The sequence below is a fragment of the Hyperolius riggenbachi genome, chromosome 3 (assembly GCF_040937935.1).
Source record: "Hyperolius riggenbachi isolate aHypRig1 chromosome 3, aHypRig1.pri, whole genome shotgun sequence".
Lineage (NCBI taxonomy): Eukaryota > Metazoa > Chordata > Amphibia > Anura > Hyperoliidae > Hyperolius > Hyperolius riggenbachi.
In genome coordinates this window covers 491,156,596-491,177,361 of record NC_090648.1, presented here as the reverse complement: position 1 = coordinate 491,177,361, position 20,766 = coordinate 491,156,596, and the positions used below count along the sequence as shown (strand labels likewise).

General features: G+C 44.0%; 2 protein-coding genes across 3 annotated transcripts in view; one reads left to right on the top strand and one right to left on the bottom strand.

Moving 5' to 3' along the window:
* PHF21B (PHD finger protein 21B) overlaps positions 1 to 20,766 on the top strand; it is a 553,372-nt gene that overhangs the window by 214,354 nt on the left and 318,252 nt on the right. The gene's annotated exons all lie outside the window — the stretch shown is intronic.
* Positions 1 to 20,766, bottom strand: part of LOC137560789 (uncharacterized) — a 308,947-nt gene that overhangs the window by 23,501 nt on the left and 264,680 nt on the right. Inside the window, exons 18-20 of the mRNA XM_068271931.1 lie at positions 20,503 to 20,601; positions 18,997 to 19,107; positions 5,638 to 5,711 (exon numbers count right to left, since the gene is read on the bottom strand). Of these exons, the coding sequence (XP_068128032.1) occupies positions 5,638 to 5,711; positions 18,997 to 19,107; positions 20,503 to 20,601 (284 nt within the window). The remainder of the gene's footprint in view (positions 1 to 5,637; positions 5,712 to 18,996; positions 19,108 to 20,502; positions 20,602 to 20,766) is intronic.

Genomic DNA, 20,766 nt, shown 5'->3' with positions numbered 1-20,766 from the left:
CTCGTCCACCCCCAACCACCTCTTGGTGGGAGTCCCCCAAGACTAGGTCCTTGGCCCCCTACTGTTCTCCCTATACACATCCTCCATTGGCAAGGTTATATCCTCCATGGGTTTTAACTATCATCTGTATGCAGATGACACCCAGATCTACCATGTCCACTACCATGGACAAGGTCTCCTCCTGCATATCAGCCATCTCCTCCTGGATGTCCGCTACGTTCATAAAACTAAATCTAGACAAAACGGAATTTATGATCTTCCCACCCCGGCTATACCTGAACCTCCCAGATGTGCAGTCCAGAATCAGATTCAAGATACTGTGTCTGACTTACAAAGCTGTCCACAAAACCTGTCCAACCTACATTTCTGATCTTACTCAGAGGTACACACCAAGCCGCTCACTCCACTCCTCCAATGAACTTCGCCTGACCTCCCCCCGCATCACCCAGTACCATGCACGCATCCAGGACTTCTCAAGAGCTGCTCCAACACTATGGAACTCCCTACCTCCACCCATTAGGGCAGCCCCCTCCTTCAACATCTTCAAGAAGGCCCTCAAAACTCACCTTTTCACCCTGGCCTACTACCCCTCACAAGTGCTCTAAACCCACAGCTGAACTCTGGTCCCCTACCTTTCGTGTCCCTACCTCTCCCTCTAGATTGTAAGCCATTGGGCAGGGTCCTCCTCCTTTTGTGTCCTACCTGATCATGCACCTGCATTACTGTGCACCCATGCTATGCATTTGAGTGAACCTAACTTGCCTAATCTACATGCTCCCATCCAGTGACTGACTAAGCATTACCTTGTACTCGTATTGTGCTGCGTGATCTGGTTTTTCTTGTATTCCTGTGTTGTCATATTGCTAAATATTGGGCTTGATTCACAAAAAGGTGATAACTGAGTTAGCACGCTTAAAAGCTTTGCACATGCAAACTAGGATGCTAAGTAGTTAGCACCCTAGTTAGCACGTGCAAAGCTTTTAGGCGTGATAACGGAGTTATCACGCTTTTGTGAATCAAGCCCATTGTCTGTAACCTAAACTTATGTCCAGCGCTGCGTAAAATGTTGGCACTTTATAAATACAATAAATTAATTAAAAAAAATTAAAAAACTAAATTGACAAAAAAAAAAAAAAATCGGAATTGCATGTAGTGTACAAGAGGCCTAACATATGATCATGTGATCTATGTTACAGCAATCCAGCTAAAAAAGAGAGGGAAAAAAACCGTTGATTCTCTTTACCATTACTAAGAAGGTTTCCAGGCTGACCCGGTATATTTGCGGTAATATCGTAAAAGGGAACTTAGCCGACTCTATGATATAAACATCTAACAGAATGTATACATCTAAATGATGGAGATTGGAAACAGCACCATTATGGAGTCTCTTATCAGATGAAAGTCATTTATAGTAAGCGGATATCCATTATAAGAGATGATTTCAGGATCTCGCTCACTGCTATAAATGCGTTTTTCAGGAGTCATATTTGTGTGGATTTCATGAGGCTTTTGAAGCTAAAATAAAAAATGAATTATATGTGAATATGGTCTAAATTATATCCATGTTCACATTTGCATTATAAATACACCAAACCCCCCACCCCCTTAAGCCAGATTCACACTGAAAACTGGCGGCAGCGATGGGGTGCACCACTCCCCCCCCCCCACACACACACCGCCACAAACAGGCCTTCAGGGAACACCGCCTTAGTACGCAGTGATCCCTGTCTGGCCACCAGCCAAGCAGGAAGTGACATGCGCTTGCGGTCATTTCCTGCTTCAGGGTATGCGGAAGTGCATGGAGGCGTACTGTAAAAAAAAAAAGATTTTTGTTTTGTTTTTCCCCCGTCCTCCTGTGTCCCACGGCGGTCTCGCTGTGCCCCTCCGAACAGCGGCAATGTAAATATTTACCTTCCCGGCTCCACACAGTATCGGCTCTCTGCTGTTGTCCTGCTCTACTGCGCAGGTGCAAGTCTCCCATGCCTGCGTAGTAGAGTGGACCCAACAGAGATCGGCTATTTCTGCCCATCTCCGAGATGGAGAGCCGTAAGCGCCCCCGCTGGAGCCAGGGAAGGTAAATACATCAGCGCTTGTCAGGCTTGTCAAGGGAGGATTGCCAGAGACTTCGGGGGAGCCAGCGCTGGATTGCCTGCAGCTAGAGGGATGGGGGAAGCCTCATTGGGACCCCGAGGCTTCCCCCTCCCGAGGTGAGTACCCCCTAGGGGAACTTTTTTTTTAGTTACAGAGTCTCTTTAACCTATTTTGGTTCCTGGACATAGTTTCTATGTCCAGGAACCATGCGCGCTCCCGATCACGCACGTGCACTCCCGGCCGCGGTTTCGGTAGCCAGGGAATCAATGTATCGGGCTATGGTGCCCGATCATTGATTCCTCTTCCCCGCTGAAAAAGCGACAGCTTCTCTCGGAAGCTGCGCCTTTTCTGGCCGTTCCCTCTCCGATGAGTCACTCTAAGCGTGTGTTACGCTTAGAGTGACGTCATGTAAACAAACTCATGGCCGCCATCTTGTGGCCAAAAAGTAATACTACACCTGTAAGAAAAAAAAATTAACACACATTTACATTACATTTACATTATAAATCTATTGTTTACCTCTCACCCTCCCAAAACTACCAAAATAAAATGTTTACTATAAAAAAAAAAACATTACAATAAAAAAAAATGTAAATATTTACCTAAGGGTCTAAACTTTTTAAATATCAATGTAAAGATGAAATATTTCTATATTTTTTTTTATTTTAAACTCTTAAATAGTGATAGATGCAAAATGGAAAAAATGCACCTTTATTTCCAAATAAAATATTGTCGCCATACATTGTGATAGGGACATAATTTTAACGGTGTAATAACTGGGATATATGGGCAAATACAATACGTGAGTTTTAATTATGGGGGCATGTATTATTTTAAAAACTATAATGGCTAAAAACTGAGAAATAATGCAGTTTTCCATTTTTTCTTATTCTTCCTGTTAAAATGCATTTACAGTAAAGTGGCTCTTAGCAAAATGTACCCCCCAAAGAAAGCCTAATTGATGGCGGAAAAAACAAGATATAGATCAGTGCATTGTGATAAGTAGTGATAAAGTTATAGGCTAATGAATGGGAGGTGAACATTTCTCAAGTGAAAACGACGGAACCTGAATGGGGTAAGCTCTACACACAGTGAACATCATTACCTAAAACCTTCATTTGTGATTGCCCCAAGTGACTAGCTATACAACGTTCAAGCGTTCCTAACAAGCCATGTTGGAAATTCCCTGGCCAATTGTTGGGAAGCAGGAAATTTGGCTACCCGTGGCTAATTAACGATTTGGGAACCACCATAAGCACAAATGCAAATATCGGCTATTTTGTACCGAAAGTAGAAATTTGGGAGCCTAATATATATTGTTTTAAAAATTATAACGGTATTCGTTTTTGAACTTTTTATCATTTTGAAATGTAGAAAGTTACAGTGGGTGGGGTGTTATGCAGGCAGGGCAGTTTCTGGGCTAAATTGCACGCAGGGCAAGGGTGTAAAAATTGCGCCCCCTTCCCCCCCACCCCCGTGGACTTGGGAACCCTTAGGGCCTATTTCCACTACACACAGAATGGATGCAGAAAAACTGACTCCAATGAATGTCTATGGGCCTGTTTCCACTAAACGCAATTTTTCTGATGCAGATTTTCCCATAGGCATTCATTGGAGTTAGTTTTTCTGTATCCATTCTGCATCCAATCTGCGTGTAGTGGAAATAGTCCCTTACTCTTTAGGCACAGTCAGGCAGCCACAGGTCACACGTAGATCTGCCTACTTACTAGTGACCAGTTGCTCATCCAGGAGGAAGCAGGGATCAGGAAAACACACAGGTGAAGAGAGCCCAGAAAGCCGACTCCTCCATGGGCGCTGCTCACTGACAGCCTGCAGTACCGCTACAGGACATCAGGTGTCCTCATGCGGTGGTGATGTGATGATGACTTGACGTCTGATACAGGCAGCCCAGGAGGAGTCATGGAAGGTGATCACACTGGAAATCTTTCTTCTTCCATTTGGCTGCACTGTGCGTCACCAGCTCCCTAGCGATGATGTCATTCTGCCTGCACCCACCTTCTTCTACTTGCCGGTCTGCGCCTAGGGCGGTCGCCCCGCCTGCACTGCCCAAGCAACGGCCCTGTATACAGGAGGCCAATATTTGGCATAAGGTCAGTTTTTTGAAGGCACTGGAGTCCTTGGTGATCTGCAGCTAAGCTTGTCTTTTGTTTTGATTTAACCTACCTGGCGGTATGTCTGAAAACTACCATCATTTCTACCTAATGATTTCTCATTCGGAAACATAAAGTGTAGAAGATGATCTTTAGCGGCCTCATTACTGTCACTTAAGTGCCGCCCACGTTCAGATAACACACTTGATAACCGGCGATCAGCGCAGACTTCACCTGAAGGGTGCTCAGGAATAAACATTCCACTTATAACAGCGGATGATTCATCACAATAAATGCAGTATAATTGCACGTGTCCACCAGCCATGAGTCCCGCTACTACTGCCCGGTCACATGGCCAGGATCCGGCTATAGAGTAACAACCACCACTTCATCATTCATCCATGGAGTGACTCATATCTATACACTGACTTCAACTGTCAGGAGAGGTTTGTAGAGCTTCTAGGAAATGAAATCCTCTTGCAATTGTAAAGCACTGCTCCCCCCCCCCCCCTTCCATAGGACTTAACCACTGATCTGAGACATATCTATGCGCTTTATGCGAGGGTTGTCTTAAAGTTCCCCTTACATCTACTGATTTTGAGGCCCCATCAACCATCTGACTCGATCATTTTATCAAATCTGATGAAAATTTGTGACCCAACATTTCCGCTTCATTGACTCAACTGATTTTGCATTTACATTGGTCCATTGGACATGCTGTAAAGATCTCAAATAGGTACTTGGCAGGAACAGCGCCTCTAAAGACAGTCAGTGACATGACTATGTGCTCTATAAAGTGCTGCAGATTAATATCAGTGCGTGCCATATAAATACATAATAATAATATAGTAGGACATTAGACTATGACAGGGATTAGTTTGTTAGCTCCTCTAAGGACAGTCAGTGACATGACTATGTACTCTGTAAAGTGCTGCAGAAGATGTCACTGCTATATAAATACATAATAATAATATGGTAGGACATAAGGCTATGACTATTGTAGGATTAGATTGTGAGCTCCTGTGGACAGTCAGTGACATGACTATGTACTCTGTAAAGTGCTGCAGAAGATGTCAGTGCTATATAAAATACATAATAATAATAATAATAATAATAATATGGTAGGACATTAGGCTATGACTATGGAAGGATAAGATTGTTAGCTCCTCTGAGGACAGTCAGTGACATGACTATGTACTCTGTACAGTGCTGCAGAAGAGGTCAGTGATATATAAATACATATTATTGGTAGGACATTAGACTAGGACAGTCAGTGACATGACTATATACTCTACTGCAGAAGAAGATGTCAGATGCTTCATGAATAGTAACCCAATAATAGCTTATGAGATGTGAAGTCAGTCTGGTTATACAGAAAGCTACAAAGTTTCAGATTTCTGTGTGAAGATCTCTGACATGAAGAAACATCGCTCACCTTTTGCCTTCAGGTAGGAAACCGTTTGTTCCACAACTGGCGGGATCAGCTCACCTTGATGCTTGTTCTTCAAGCTAAACATAATTGAAAATATCAGATTACTGGACTGAGATCATTCCCTTCAATGTCATCAAAGCTCCTTCGCTTACTACAGTAGCAGGTTATCAAGAATGCCTGATACATACAGAATAGACAGATCTCACGTATACTATAAATGTGAAAGTTTGGATTTTTGTTACTCAATCATGCAACAATGGCTGATCGGATTTGAATGACATTTAGCACACACATAGTACATTACCTGGAATAACATAGAGGATACTTTTTATCCCCGTAACCAAAAAGTGGGCAGAGACAAATACAAATTTCACTGGGAAAATATAAACTGCAGCCATTCTTACACCGTTAATGGCAGAGCTCTCAAACTTTGCACAGTTTGGTCATTGGGTGACTGAGATGTATATTCAGGGAAGTGGGTGGAGCCCATAAAAACCAATCAAAATTCACCTATTGATTTTCAAGGGGAATATTTAATTGCTGCCATTCTTGCACTGTTAATGACCAACGGTACCAGGTTTGAGGCTTGTGCCATTAAGTGACTGGGGTGCAAATTCAGAAAAGGGGGTGGAGCCACAGCCAATCAGATTTGTTTCATTTCAATGCAGAATATTGATGCCAAAAACTGCAAAGCTCACAAACTTGGTCACTGAGTATTTGTGTGTTAGGGTTAGAGAAAGTGGGCGGAGCCAACACCAGCCAAATACATATCTAGGCAACGCCGGGCAATCAGCTAGCACACAATACATAGATACTCTAGATAGAAAGGAAATTAGTGAAGAGCAGGAATTTCACATAATCGTAAATTTTGCATTGTAATGCACAATTTTGGAAAAAGATCATTTATTTTGTTTGTGACCGTAATCAGGAACTGTAATTTTGCAATTTCGCAATTACGTGTAATTTCTGTATCATTTCATGCTGACTTTAACGGTTAATAGCAAAGCTCCCATACATTTTTTTTTCTTTGAAATATATATATATTTTTTTTTACTTGATCCCACTATTCCCCTTAACATACGTAGGAATTTTGGGGACAATAGCATGTACGGCAGCTTTGCTATTAACTGCTGAAGTCGGCACAACATTACACAAAAGTATGCGTAAAATTACAAATGGAGTACGTAAAATCAATTAAATTTCCAAATTGCAATTGCCTGTGGCTGTTATTGTGAAATTAGGATAGAGTGGAGATGGATAGAACTATCGATATATATAACTGTACATGAGCAATGTGCAGTTTCATGATTTGGAGCCGGAATTAGGGTTAGATCACAAAAAAAACAAACAAAAAAAAAAAACGCTGAGCGTAATTGCAAATGCTTGGCGCTTTTTCTAGCGACTTGCAGTAGCAATTCCAGGCATGTGCCTAGCGATTTCCTATTTATGCCTAGTAATTATGGAGCATTTGCGTTTAGCGATTTAGTTCTTGTGGCAAAATGGGAAGTACACTTTGACCTGGAAGTGAACGACTTTTGTCAAAAATCTCTTTGAAATATCGCTCTGTTCAATGATTTTTTAGACATGATTTTACAGTTTTTCTATACTTTACATTGAGGCGTAATCATCTCCAAAATGCTGCAGGATCTGTGTTTGCGTTGGAGGGGGAGGGGAGAAATCACACCTCTGTGGTGTGATATTTCACACTCTGCAATCACAATGCAACACAGCCAGAAAGTCGCATAGCTCGGTATCCCTTTGGTGCAACAGTAAAAAGAGGCATACAGTACAATGCGTATGTCTCACTGCCACTGTAAGCACATAAAAACACCTTATTTCCTGTGTACTGCCAAATAGCAAAAAGACACCTACATACATTAAAAATTAATCAATCCTCCATTAATTAACGCCTTACCTCCCCCACAGTCACCAAAATAAAACACTTGAAAAAAAATAAATTACATATATTTATAAATACATTTTTTCTTAAATCTTATTTTTACATAAATAGTTACCTTAGGGACTCAACTTTTCAATATGTATGTCATGAGGGTATATTACTGTTTTTTTTTTTGTAAGTATGGGCTTGTAATTTATGATAAAGTTTAAACCGACGCAAAACTGAAAATACACCTTTATTTCCAAGTAAAATATTTCCACCATATATTGTACTATAGGCATCATTTAAACGCTTTAATAACTGGGACAAATAGGCAAATAAAATGTGTGGGTTTTAATTACAGTAGCACATTTTATTTTAAAGCTAGAATGGCTGACAACTGAGAAATTATTTTTTTTTCTTATTATTCCAGTTAAAATGCATTTGGAATAAAATAATTAAAAAGCACCACCCAAAGAAAGTCTAATTGGTGGCGAGTAAAACAAAGTATAGATCATTTCGTTGTGATAAAGTTACTGGCAAATGAATGGGAGGCACGATGAAAAATTGGTGAAAAGGTGAAAATTGCTTCGATCCGTAAGGGGAATACAACCTGCAGTGGTCAAGTGAAATATATGTTAAATAGGTGTATACACACACACACACACACACACACACACACACACACACACACACACACACACACACTTCTGTAATGCCCCAGTTCAAGACGTTAGTGAACAAGCAAAACATTTGTGCACGGCCCGGAATAACCAGCCGACGTACATCAAAGGTGGTTGGAAATTTGAGTGCCTAGTAAGGCCGATGGTAAAATATCGGTATTTAATACCGATATTTTACCATAGCTAAACTTATCCCTACTCTCAAACAGAGAACCCTCCCCTCCTTGATTCCTAACTCTTAAACGCCCCCCCCCCCCCGCACAAACACCCTACGGCCTAACTCTTACCCGACCCCCCCCCCCAGTACAACCTACCGAATCACCTGCCCACCCCATTGCCACTGCCGAATTCTCGGGCGCTGCCATAGGCGCCTTGAGCCTTAATTAAGTTGCCTGCTCTTTATAGGTGGCCCACATTTCCGCTCTGGCGCCCAGATACTGTTGAAATTCATTAGTGCCTTTGGTGCCGCCCAGTGCATCCACTTGCCACATGCACCAAAATTTACTGCTTCGTTCCAGGTGTACCTTCAGAATCACTGGATGACGGTATTTGCAGGGTGGATGTGTCACCTAATTAGAGCAGGGAGATCCAAAACCTCTAATATTTTTATAGAGACTAAAAGTTCCTCTACTGCAAAACCGTTGCCATGTCCTCTGCTGCTTTCAGGCCTTAGCTCTCTGTTCTTAGCCAACAGGAGAGGAAACCAACACGACTTGATTTGTTCTGCTCTTGTAAAGAGATGTTATATGGAGTTACTGCAGCCTTTAGGTCAGCCCGATCCCTGTCTGGCCATTCTCTTCTCCCATCAGCAAAAAGCATTTTTCACAGCATTCTGAGGAAAACCCACAGACTGTTGTGCAAGAGAATTCCAGGAGATCAGCAGTTACTTATTAATGCTCATCTGCCACCAAAAGCATAAAAAAAAAAAATACATTCTGGTGTTTGATACTAACCTTAGCTGAGGCGCATGACCTGTATCTGCATGGATTTGATGCATTGCTGCAGCTACATAGCTGGCTGATGACAGAGGTTCCCAGGGGTAATTCGCAAACAGAACATTTAGGAATAATACGCTACATACTTTTAATCAAACAAAACAAATAAAGGGAATGCTGAGCGCTGATTTGTAGTAACTGACAGCGACGTGTGAAAGGTGTAATAATCATTGTGCCAGAAGTACAGTTTTAATTACATTTTCTTTATCATGCTAAACGAATCGTGGTGAGCGTGATCCGGCGCCATGACAGGTCTTCTTGGGGAAATAAGAAGAGCGGAACGTCGCAGAGTGAAGATTTTATTTTTGCGGTGTGTGACGGAGCGCAGAGGGAAATCGCTTTCCTCTGTATTTGTGCATCCACCTTCCACCATAATCATCTCCTTGGTTAGTGCTGCAAATTACTATTACTGACCCCAAACAGTTCAATAAACAGCAGCAGCAGCCTGTCCGCATTACCGCAAACTGAACAGCTTGTTCCTCTGGTGACTGGAGAGATCAGTGCAGAGGGCAGGAGAGAGACGGAGGATGAGGCTCTACAACGTGTTTGCAAAGTGCTGCAGAAGAAGTCAGTGCTATATAGTCATGTCACTGACTGTCCTCAGAGGAGCTCGCAATCTAATCCTACCGTAGTCATAGTCTAATGTCTCACCATATTATTATTATTATTATTTATTTATATAGCACTGACCTCTTCTGCAGCACTTTCCAGAATGCATAGCCATGTCACTGACTGTCCTCAGAGGAACGAACACTCTATTCCCTACCATAGTCATAGTCTAATGTCCTACCATATTATTATTATGTATTTATATAGCTCTGACATCTTCTGCAGCACTTTCCAGAATGCATAGCCATGTCACTGACTGTCCTCAGAGGAACTCACACTCTATTCCCTACCATAGTCATAGTCTAATGTCCTACCATATTATTATTATGTATTTATATAGCACTGACAGCTTCTGCAGCACTTTACAGAGTACATAGTCATGTCACTATGGGCTCATTTCCACTATCGCGAATCCGCATGCGTCCAACGCATGCGGATTCGCACATGTAATGCAAGTGGATGGGCCTGTTTCCACTGTAGCGTTGTTGAGGTGCGTTTTTTTCAGCGGTGAAACAACGCACAAAAGAGCCGCCGAATTCGCCTGCGAGTGGAATGCATGCGAATCGCATGCAATGTATTTAATAGGGAAATCGCATGCGTTTTCCCCATGCGTTTTTTGCCGCGATTTCGCATAGGTACCAATGTAAATTCACACAGGCTGTAACATGGTTAAAATCGCATATACCCTCACCTATGCGAATTCGCATGCGAATCATTCATCAGCGGTGGAATCCAGGCGATTCCGCACCGCAATAGTGGAATCGAGCCCTACTGTCCTCAGAGGAACGCGCTATCTTACCATAGTCTAATGTCCATTGTCCACAGATGAACGAAATGCTGTTTTAATGGGAGTCATATGCAGGGTGGAATTGAGCTAATCAAAAATAGCAGGAAGTAGATTTGATTGCTGGAATCCCCAGCTGCATACAATTTGCATTTAATCTGCATGGAAGATCATTTTCTGGATAGGAAATAGGATCTGAAGTGAAAATTGCATCGTGTGTACCTACCTTATAGTAAACCTGAGATAGTGGAAAAGAAAAACATTTGACATACCTGGGGCTTCCTCCAGCCCCCTCTGGGCTGATCGCTTCCCCGCCATCCTCCTGCACCGCCTGAATACTCCGCAATTTTAGTTCAGTTAATAGGAGTATTTAAATCTTCTCTGCCTATCAGCTTGTTATCTTCCAAATTCTCATTCAGCAACCCTTGCCTGATCCTGTGCAAGCACACCCAGCTACCACTTCCTGTCATCACATGCATCACACATACACCCCCCCCACCCCCAGCCTATTCTGCTGACAGCACATGGGGAGGCAGCAGTGGCAGTGCAGCATGGGGGCAGGCGTGGCACCCATGGCACAATCCCTACCTGCACCCCTCCTATTACGCCACTGCCTGTCTGAGAAGGAAGAAGCCGTGATGGAGTTTGCAGGAACTCTTGTAATCCAAGTTCTCCCGAGGGATTTGTGTGTTTCCTTCCACAATAGGTCAGTAAGTGGCCTCCTCACATGCAAAGCGTCGCCAGAAATGACAATTATGATAATGAAGTGCTCATTGCGGTGCTTGTAATATTCTTGGAGATTGACAACGCTATTTTCAGCGGAGCGAGCGGCCTGCCGGTCCATACAAATTCAATTTTACGTGGCAATGAATTTCTTTTATCAGCCGAATCACTTCCCTCAAATTGCCGGCGGCGCTGGCGTGTTCCTTCGTGTCCTAACAAGCCCCGGTAATTGCCCGCCGTGCACTACTTGTCGAGGACTAATAAAAGGCGGCTCAGAAGGTGTCGCTCGCTGACCCTTTTGTTTGGAGCGATTGGCGTCGGCAGTATTTATACAATTAGAGAGAGATTTTGTCGGGTGACGCCGTATTTCTAAGACTAGAAAACCATTTGTTGTGCTGAGCGCAGGAGGTGTGTGGGGGAGACCTGGCGCTGCACCTTGACGATCTTCAATACGCAAGATGATCAGTGTTCAGCCCAAGAGGCCCTCAGGGGAGATTATAGGAGACGGAAGCGGAGAGGAAACCGTGTAGATCCATGGCTGGAAATACTGATCTGGCTGTTGTCCAATCTTACACCAATCACCAATTCTGAATCACAACCCCAGAACAAGACAAGACACAGCGCATTTATATTGCGCTTTTCTCCTGGCGGACTCAAAGCACCAGAGCTGCAGCCACTAGGGCGGGCTGTATAGGCAGTAGCAGTGTTGAGGAGTTTTGCCCAAGGTCTCCTCACTGAATAGGTGCTGGCTTACTGAATAGGAAGGGCTGAGATTCGAATACACACATCAGATAAAAGTCTTTGGAAAATGAAAGATCACAGACTAATCTTACCCCCCTCCATGTAGTATGAGAGCCATACCTACACAGTCTATTCTATGGAGCTGAACTCCCCATCAGATAGAAATCTTTGCAAGATGCTGCACACAAAGATGCTGTAGACATGCAACAGATCAGTATCTGCAAACGATCTGTTCCTGCAAAAGATCCGTCCCTGCAAAATGCATTTATAGTCTATGATATCTGCAGATCCTCATACACACCTTGTTTAACAGACATTCATCTGCAGATCAGATCCACCAGGATGGATTTTAAGATCTGCAGATAACTGTCTGATCTGCAGATGAATGTCCGTTAAACAAGGTGTGTATGATGATCTGCAGATAACATATAGACTATGAATGCATTTTGCAGGAACAGATCTTTTGCAGATACTGATCTGTTGCATGTGTACAGCATCTTTGTGTGCAGCATCTTGCAAAGATTTCTATCTGATGGGGAGTTCAGCTCCATAGAATAGACTGTGTAGGTATGGCTCTCATACTACATGGAAGGGGGTAAAATTGGTCTGTGATCTTTCATTTTCCAAAGACTTTTATCTGATGTGTGTACCCACCTTAACTCTGGTCTCCTGTGTCAGAGGCAGAGCCCATAACCAATACACTTTCCAGCCACAAGCATGCAGTTCCTCTCTTGTTACTTCAATGGCCATGTGCTTGTTCCAGGCGTGTGATCGGTTCAAATCCAGCAAATGAGCATTCAGAAATCAATGAGGTAATAACTGATCCATAACCTCACACCACTCCTTCCCACTCACAGTTCAGCAGACATCTCACTAATGACGGTCAAGTAGATGCAAATAACTTCAAGTTGATGCAAATGTATGCAATTTTTAATGCAAATTTATGCAGCTTAAAAATAAACCAATCAAATCCTGCTGAGGTAAAATTCGATTGGTTCATTTTCAAGCTGCATGAATTTGGATAAAAACTTGCATAAATTTGCATCAACTTGAAGTTATTTCCATCTACTTGACCATCACTACGTCTGACCAAGATTCATCTGCCCTTTTGTATCCATCAACAAAATCCTGCCCTTTAGGGTGCCCATACATCTAGCCATGTTGAGGCCCAATCAACCATGCAAATCGATAATTTTATTGATCGTGGTACACGCGTCCCAACATGGTTGCTTTCAAGGCAAAGGCCTACACAAGGGTGATGAAGGATGAGCCCAGGAGTTGGATAGGTGAGAATTGGCAGAGAGAAAAGAGTACTGGCATCTGGAGGGGCAGGATTCTATTTAAAACTTGGGGAGGGGCCTAGCAACGCCGCCTCCGCTGGCCCCTCCCCGCACCCAAATACCCATAAAATAAGTTGACAAAAAAAAATGTCCAAAAACTAAGGAGTTTTATAGGAACAGCATCAATCTTTATTCTTCGCAAGTACAAATTCTCCTTGATTGCAGTCATGAAATGTAGATAAGTTACAAAAGAATCTAATTCACAGAACCAAGATTGCCTGACACGTGTTTCACTGCCAAAAGCCGCTCCCTCAGAGGCACACGAATATATAAATATCAGGATTAGGAGACCGCAATCTGAGATGCTGTGTAAATGGATATAGCACAAAGAGGTGCTATATGCAACTTGACCCAAAAACACAGATGAAAGGAGGAAGTTCCGCACAATGTCCATAGCCAATTTGAATCCCAACTTTATTGAAAACAGGTAAAAGCTGTACAGCCTGGTAGCTAACCAGCTTTGTGCTATATCCATACATACAGCATCTCAGATTGTACTTAAGAATAAAGATTGATGCCGTTCCTATAAAACACCTACGTTTTTGGACTTTGTTTATATTTGCTATTCTGCCCGCTGTCTGGGTGTCTGTCTGTCCCCCTGGACTCTCCTTCACTCCCCACATCCAAAACCTCACAAAGTCCTGCAACTTCCACCTTCGTAACATCTGTAAGATTCGTCCTTTCCTGACCTCTGCCACCACCAAACTCCTTATCCATGCCCTCATAATTTCCCGCCTTGACTACTGCAATGCCCTTCTGTCTGGTCTCCCTATGACCCGAATAGCCCCACTGCAGTCCATCAGGAATGCGGCCGCCAGAATTATCCACTCCTCCCATCGCTCCAGCAGGGCGGCTCCCCTCCATGAATCCCTCCACTGGCTTCCTATCCTTCCTATCCAGTCCAGAATCAGATTCAAGATATTGTGTCTGACCTACAAATCTGTCCACAAAACCTGTCCAACCTACATTTCTGATCTTACTCAGAGGTACACGCCTAGCCGCTCACTCCGCTCCTCCAATGAACTTTGCCTGACTGCCCCCCCCCCCCTTCTTCACCCAGTCCCATGCACGCCTCCAGGACTTCTCAAGAGCTGCTCCAACACTTTGGAACTCTCTACCTCCACCCATTAGGGCAGCCCCCTCCGTCCGGAGCAGTGCTTTTCAGCGCTGCTAGATTTGGGCGCAACCGGCGCCTCCATAGACTTCAATAGGAATCATTCCTATTGAAGCGCTCAGTGAGTAACGTCGGCTCCGTCAGAAGACGGAGCCGAAGTTGTTTAAAAACATAATAATTCGGCCTCCAGCAATCGCTGGAAGCCGAATTATTTCATTCCCCCACTATCCATGTCGGCCTGGAGGGGGAATAGTAATTAAATCGGCCCGGACTTGTGCAGAAGCAGGATCAGCTATATACAGCTGTATCCTGCGCCCAAGTCTACCGGCGCCGATTTCAAATGTATTCCCTCCGTCAACATCTTCAAGAAGGCCCTCAAAACTCACTTTTTCACTCTGGCCTACTACCCCTCACAATTGTTCTAAACCTACAGCTGAACTATGGTCCCCTACCTTTCATGTCCCTACCTCTCCCTCTAGATTGTAAGCCTTTGGGCAGGGTCCTCCTCCTTTTGTGTCCTACCTGATCATGCACCTCCATTACTGTGCACCCATGCTATGCATCTGAGTGCACTCGACTTGCCTAATCTCCATGCTCCCATCCAGTGACTAAGCATTACCTTGTACTCATACTGTGCTGTGTGATCTTGTTTTCTTGTATTCCTGTATTGTCATATTGCTGTATGTCACCCCTAAATATTGTCTGTAACCTAAACTAATGTCCAGCGCTGCGGAATATGTTGGCGCTTTATAAATACAATAAATAAATAATAAATAATTCTGGGGTGGAACTGTACGAATAGATTTTATCTCAAGTTATATGTAAAATACATTGACGCCAATGGTGGCGCCTGATTAGTCCACTTGCCGCATGCTGTTAATTTTACTGCTTCGCATTCGAGGACCAGCACCCTGGGTATGGATATTAGTGGATATGGTACATACAGGTAAATTCACAAAAGAACAGTGACCTTATCGGGGGCAGACATGACATGTTACAATTGAGGGGCTTTACGCAACTCACGTGGCGAGCCACAGAAATTATGTAACTGGCTTATACATACAGCTCCAAACCTTTCAAAGAAAACACAAACTCGCATCGTGGGTCCATGCACACTGGACCCTTTTGCTTTAAACCGCATCAATACACTATTGCACAATAATCAAGTTCCAAGTGCTGAGAAAGTCATCATGAGACAGCAGAAGGTTGAAGCCTGGTCAGGAAGGAGAAACGGCATTCTCTGAACTTTACAGATTATTGTGAATAGTGTATTGATGCATTTTAAAAGCAGAAAGGTCCAGTCAGGGGCGTAACTAGAAATCAGTGGGCCCGCTTGCAAAAAATTGGACTCCCTCCCCCCGGGCCCGCACAGGGCCATTTTGGGGGGCCGGTAAGGTCGCAGCATGAGGGGAGAGCTTGACCACAAATCAGCAGGGGGGGGGGGGGCTCTCCCCCCATGGGCTCTCCCCTCAGCGCTCCCCTCCAGCATCTGTCAGCGGCAGCAGAGCGGGCGGGAACACATACCTCCATCCACTGCAGAGATCCTATCTCTAAGTGCCTCACGCTACTTCCTGTTTAAACAGGAAGTAGCGTCAGACACAGAGAGAGGAACTTCCGGCGGTGGAACGCATGAAGGAATGTGTGCCTGCTGCCGCTGATAGATGCTGGAGGGGAGAGCCCAAGGTGAGGTGGGGGGGGGGGGGACTGTCCCCCCTCCCTGCTGATTTGTGGCCAAGCTCTCCCCTCATGCAGCGACCCCTCCAGCCCCCCAAAACGGCCCTGAGCGTGCCCTAGAGAGGCCCTGCCCCCCACTTAGCGGGTGTAGGGGCTGCAGCCACTATTATTACACCACTGGGTCCAGTGTGCATGGAGTTTGTGTTTTCTTTTAATGATGAAGTTGTTGCAATAAAGTGTACCCCTCTGTGTATGGACTACGCCCCGACTCCTTCATATATGTTTTTTGGGGACAGCCACCGTCTTGGATATTGAGCACAAGGGCCCATATGCAATTCACCTTTTCTCCTGACTTCTCTCCTAGGAGATACATTTTCATCTTCTATTTACAATAACTTTTCAGCACTCTGCACTCGAAAAAGTACCAAAAAGTAGGGGTAAAAGTACTATCAAAAGTATTCAGTGTATTTTCTTGTATGGGCCAAGGTGTCTGCAGGCGTCACAGTGTGCGGGAGGCAATAGAGAGCGCTGAGGATTAGCTTTTATTTTGTTGGCCTACTGTTCCATGGTGGATTGGAAAACCTCTGGCTGCTGATTGATTATATACATTGCGCTTACATCTACCTACTCCCAGGTTTATACATACAGTAAAACGTATGCTGAGAGTATAACTCACTTTGTAAATAGTGTAAATCCGGGAAGACTGAACATGTGCCGTCTGCAGACGTTATCCTTCAGGGCTTGTTCGCACCTAGGGCGTTTTGCTTTCTTTTTGAGCGCTGGCGATTTTTAAAAAACGCCTTAAGGCCCCATTCACACTAGAACATCTTGCCACGATTTCGGCAAAATGCTCAAACGCTAGTGCTTTTTAAAAGCGCTAGCGTAATGAAACCCTATGGGCCCGTTCTTACTTGGACGATTTGCGCTAATCGCCGCAAATCGCCCAAAAACACGAAACGCAAACGCGCCGCCTGCAACATTTTCAGGCGGTTTCCCGGCGATCGCGTTTCAGTGCTATAGAAGCGCTAAACGCGATCTCTGCAAAATCGCCGCAGTGTTCAGTGATTTTTCCGCGTGAAATCGCGGAAAAATCACTCCTGCAAAACGCCGGAAAAAATCTCCGGCGTTTTGCGTTTCTAAGTGTGAATGGGGCCTAAAAGCGTTTGTGCATTAATTCCTTATGGGACGGTTCATATCAGTGGATTTCATCCGCTTTCCGCTCAGCAAAGCGCTGCATGTACCATTTTCGGGGCGATTTTGCTACAATGGAAGGTATAGGAAAAACGCGAAACGCTCACAAAAAAAAAAAAACACTTTATCCAGCGATCGCGTTTGCGCTTTTATGAATGAATACATTGTATTTATTCTTTTCCGGGTCAAAGTATTCACATATGAACACTGCGTCAGAAAGTGAAAAAACAAATCGCTGTGCAAAAGCGCGCTTAAGACAAAATCGTAGCACGCAGTAGAGCGCCAGGAAGGAGAAAAAAAAAACATGCAAAAAAAAAATTGAAAATCGCTGGTGTCAGCGATTTCAATTTTAGATGTGAACAATTTAACCGGCGCAGAGTGAAGGCAGAGATGATAGTTGCCCTCTGCAACATGTCTCCCTACCAGTGTGATAAATACCATCTCCTCCCCTGCAGGATCATGTGACCAGTGACATTACGCTTCCTATCAGCTGACTGTAGTATGGATCAGAAAGCATACGGCAGTATGAGATGTCTGCTGCATTTTTCAGACATCTACAGGATCTCATGTCATAACAGACTACAGCATCCCAGCCTGGCTCTACCAGTGATGATGATCGTAATTAGCTAATTACGATTAGACAAATTTTCGCGTACATTTTTGCAATTACGCCTACATGTAATTGAGATTTGTAAATTCAATGGATTTCACAGTCGTTCATAATTTTACGTAAAATTTCACGTAATTTTTGTGTAATTTCACGACTTTAACAGCGCTCATACATGCTATTGACACCAGAATTGCTACATATGTTAAATAGAATATTGGGTACAAGTAAAAAAAAAAAAAAGACATTTTCCCAAAAGACTTTTTAGTTTTTGAGAAAATCGATTTTAAATATGCAAAGAAAGTGGTTTTAAAACTCAGAAAAATGACAGTTTAAAAACCATTTTTCTTTGCATATTTTAAAATCGATTTTCTCAAACTACAAGGTCTTTTTGGAAATGTATTTTTCTGACTTGTACCCAATATTCTCCTTACATATGTAGCAATTCTGGTACCAATAGCGTGTATGGGGGTTTTGCTATTAACCACAAAAGTTGGCACAAAATTGTGCAAAATTTTGTGAAAAATTGCACAAAATTATGAAACACTAGTAACCTTAGTCCGTTTGAAAAAGGTCTGTCTGCACTCGCCCGCTGCTCGTGCCCGCCCCCGCGTGCCGCCGCTTGTGCACGAGCGCGCCCACAGCTTGCGCACGCACACGTTCGCCCCTTCTGTCCCCGTCCTCCCTCCGCTCCACACAGTCTCTGCGTCCCTGCCTGCACGGGACACACACACACAGGAAGTCAGGCACAGGGACGCAGAGACACTTGCATATTATTATAGAGGGTTACTGTTACATACGAAATGAATTATGATTTTCTCTGAAATTTTGCAATAAGATTACGATGCGTAATTACGAATTTTGATGCTCACCACTGGGCTCTACTGATGGCCTATCTTCAGCCACAGAAGTGAGACTTTACAGCTATTTCTTTGCAAGGGCAAAAACTGAGATCATGCACAGGCCATATACGAGAATCGCTGCTGCACAATGAGGGGTATACAGTCATATCTGACACTCACTACTCCAGGGTGACGCCAAACTGCTGTGTAGGAAGAGGCGGTCGTGGGGGAGGAGTCTTGGTGATCACTGCGGCTTTCCCTTTAAGCTGGAGGCGGAGCTTCTCATCATGCCTGAAACGCAAAAATTGAAGTTTAATGGTGGCCACGCATACCAGATCATTTAAAAAAAAAAATGTGTTTCAATTCAAAAATTACAATACTTTTTTCTGATGGATTGTAACATTTCAACATCTGGCCAATGTAGTACACACACACACTTTGCATATTTCCCCCAATTATGAAAAGAAAGGATTGAAAACCCTGAAGGCCCTTTCACACTGAGGTGGTATGCACCCCACCGCAGCCTAACGAAAGTCTTCCCTGAAAGGGTCCAGAGTGGAACAATTGGAGCAGCTATTTGTCTTTGGGGGGGGGGGGGGGGGGGGGGAACGCAAGTAAGTTAGTAGTGCATGCTACAGCAGTAGCATGCCTCAGTGGTGTAGCTAAGGAGCTGTGGACCCTGATGCAAGTTTTACATTGGGGCCCCCCCAAGCACTCTATACATAACAATTGATGCAGCGCTCCAAAACCTGCCAATGGCAACTACAGTGTCAGAGGTGCAAGAAGGAGATGGGGAACAGTTTGTTAAGGATCACCACTATTCAAAGTATCTATAGAAGTGATTATTATGAGCACAGGACCAATAGAGAGCTAATACTGTAGTTGAGGGAGGGCCCTACAGGGGCCCTCTGGCCATCCAATTGGATGCCCATTCTCAGCTCAGGTGGGAACACAGCCTAGGGAGTGCCCTGGGAAATAGCTAGTAAGTATTATCAGAACGTGTACACCAGTGTTCCTCAAACTAATGCGGCCCGCCAAGGCTTTCTCACTGGCCCCCCCAAACACAGCATGTAAAACTTATAGACGAGGCTCACTGTACTTTTAAATTATTAACGTCCCGTATATAGAATAGCAGCGCTGGCGCCACCCATCCACAGGAAGCCAGTGAGCAGTCATTCACTGGCTTGCCCTCCAATCCTGCATCAGGTGACACTGCTGTCCAATTGGATGGCAGGTTGTCACCTGGGTATGCTTCACTGTCTGGTACACAAAGACATTCTCTGGGGGCCGCATGACTGAATGGCTGCTGCTGGGAGTTCCCCTCCGGGCATGATTGGGGGAATCAATACCTAGATTCCATGTAATGTTTTTAAACATCAGTTTATGTATGTTCTGCCCCCCAGCAGTCTGAAGTATGTTGACCCGGCCCTTGACTGAAAAAGTTTGGGGACCCCTGGTGTACACAGTAAATAGTCTGTTGTGTTATGATTTGAAAAAAGCAATTATATTTACAAGGCTGAGAAACATTCAAGTGATTCAAGGCTGCCGTCCTAACACCATATCGTAACAAGGAAGAAACCTTGAAGATTATATCCCCAGGCCTCGTATCTCACAAGACGTAGGGCAGACACACACACACAGATCGGGCTGGATACGGTCACACTGCGCATAGTTTACAGCTCTTACTGAAGGACTTCCGGAGGGATGATAAGACGGTTACATCTCAGGTGCTCTCGAAGGTCGCTCAGGTAATTCATATAGGAGATTTTCTTGCCAAATTTGTGGCTGAAAAGAAATAAAATGTAAAGTCGAGTAAGAGACACACATAACAGAGGACACCTCACCCAGATAAACACTGCAAGGTGAGGCATGTAAACAATACAGCACTTGCCCAATAAAGTACGGTATCTTCTTGCAGTTCATATAGGCTTTAAGAGTAAAGTTATGTTT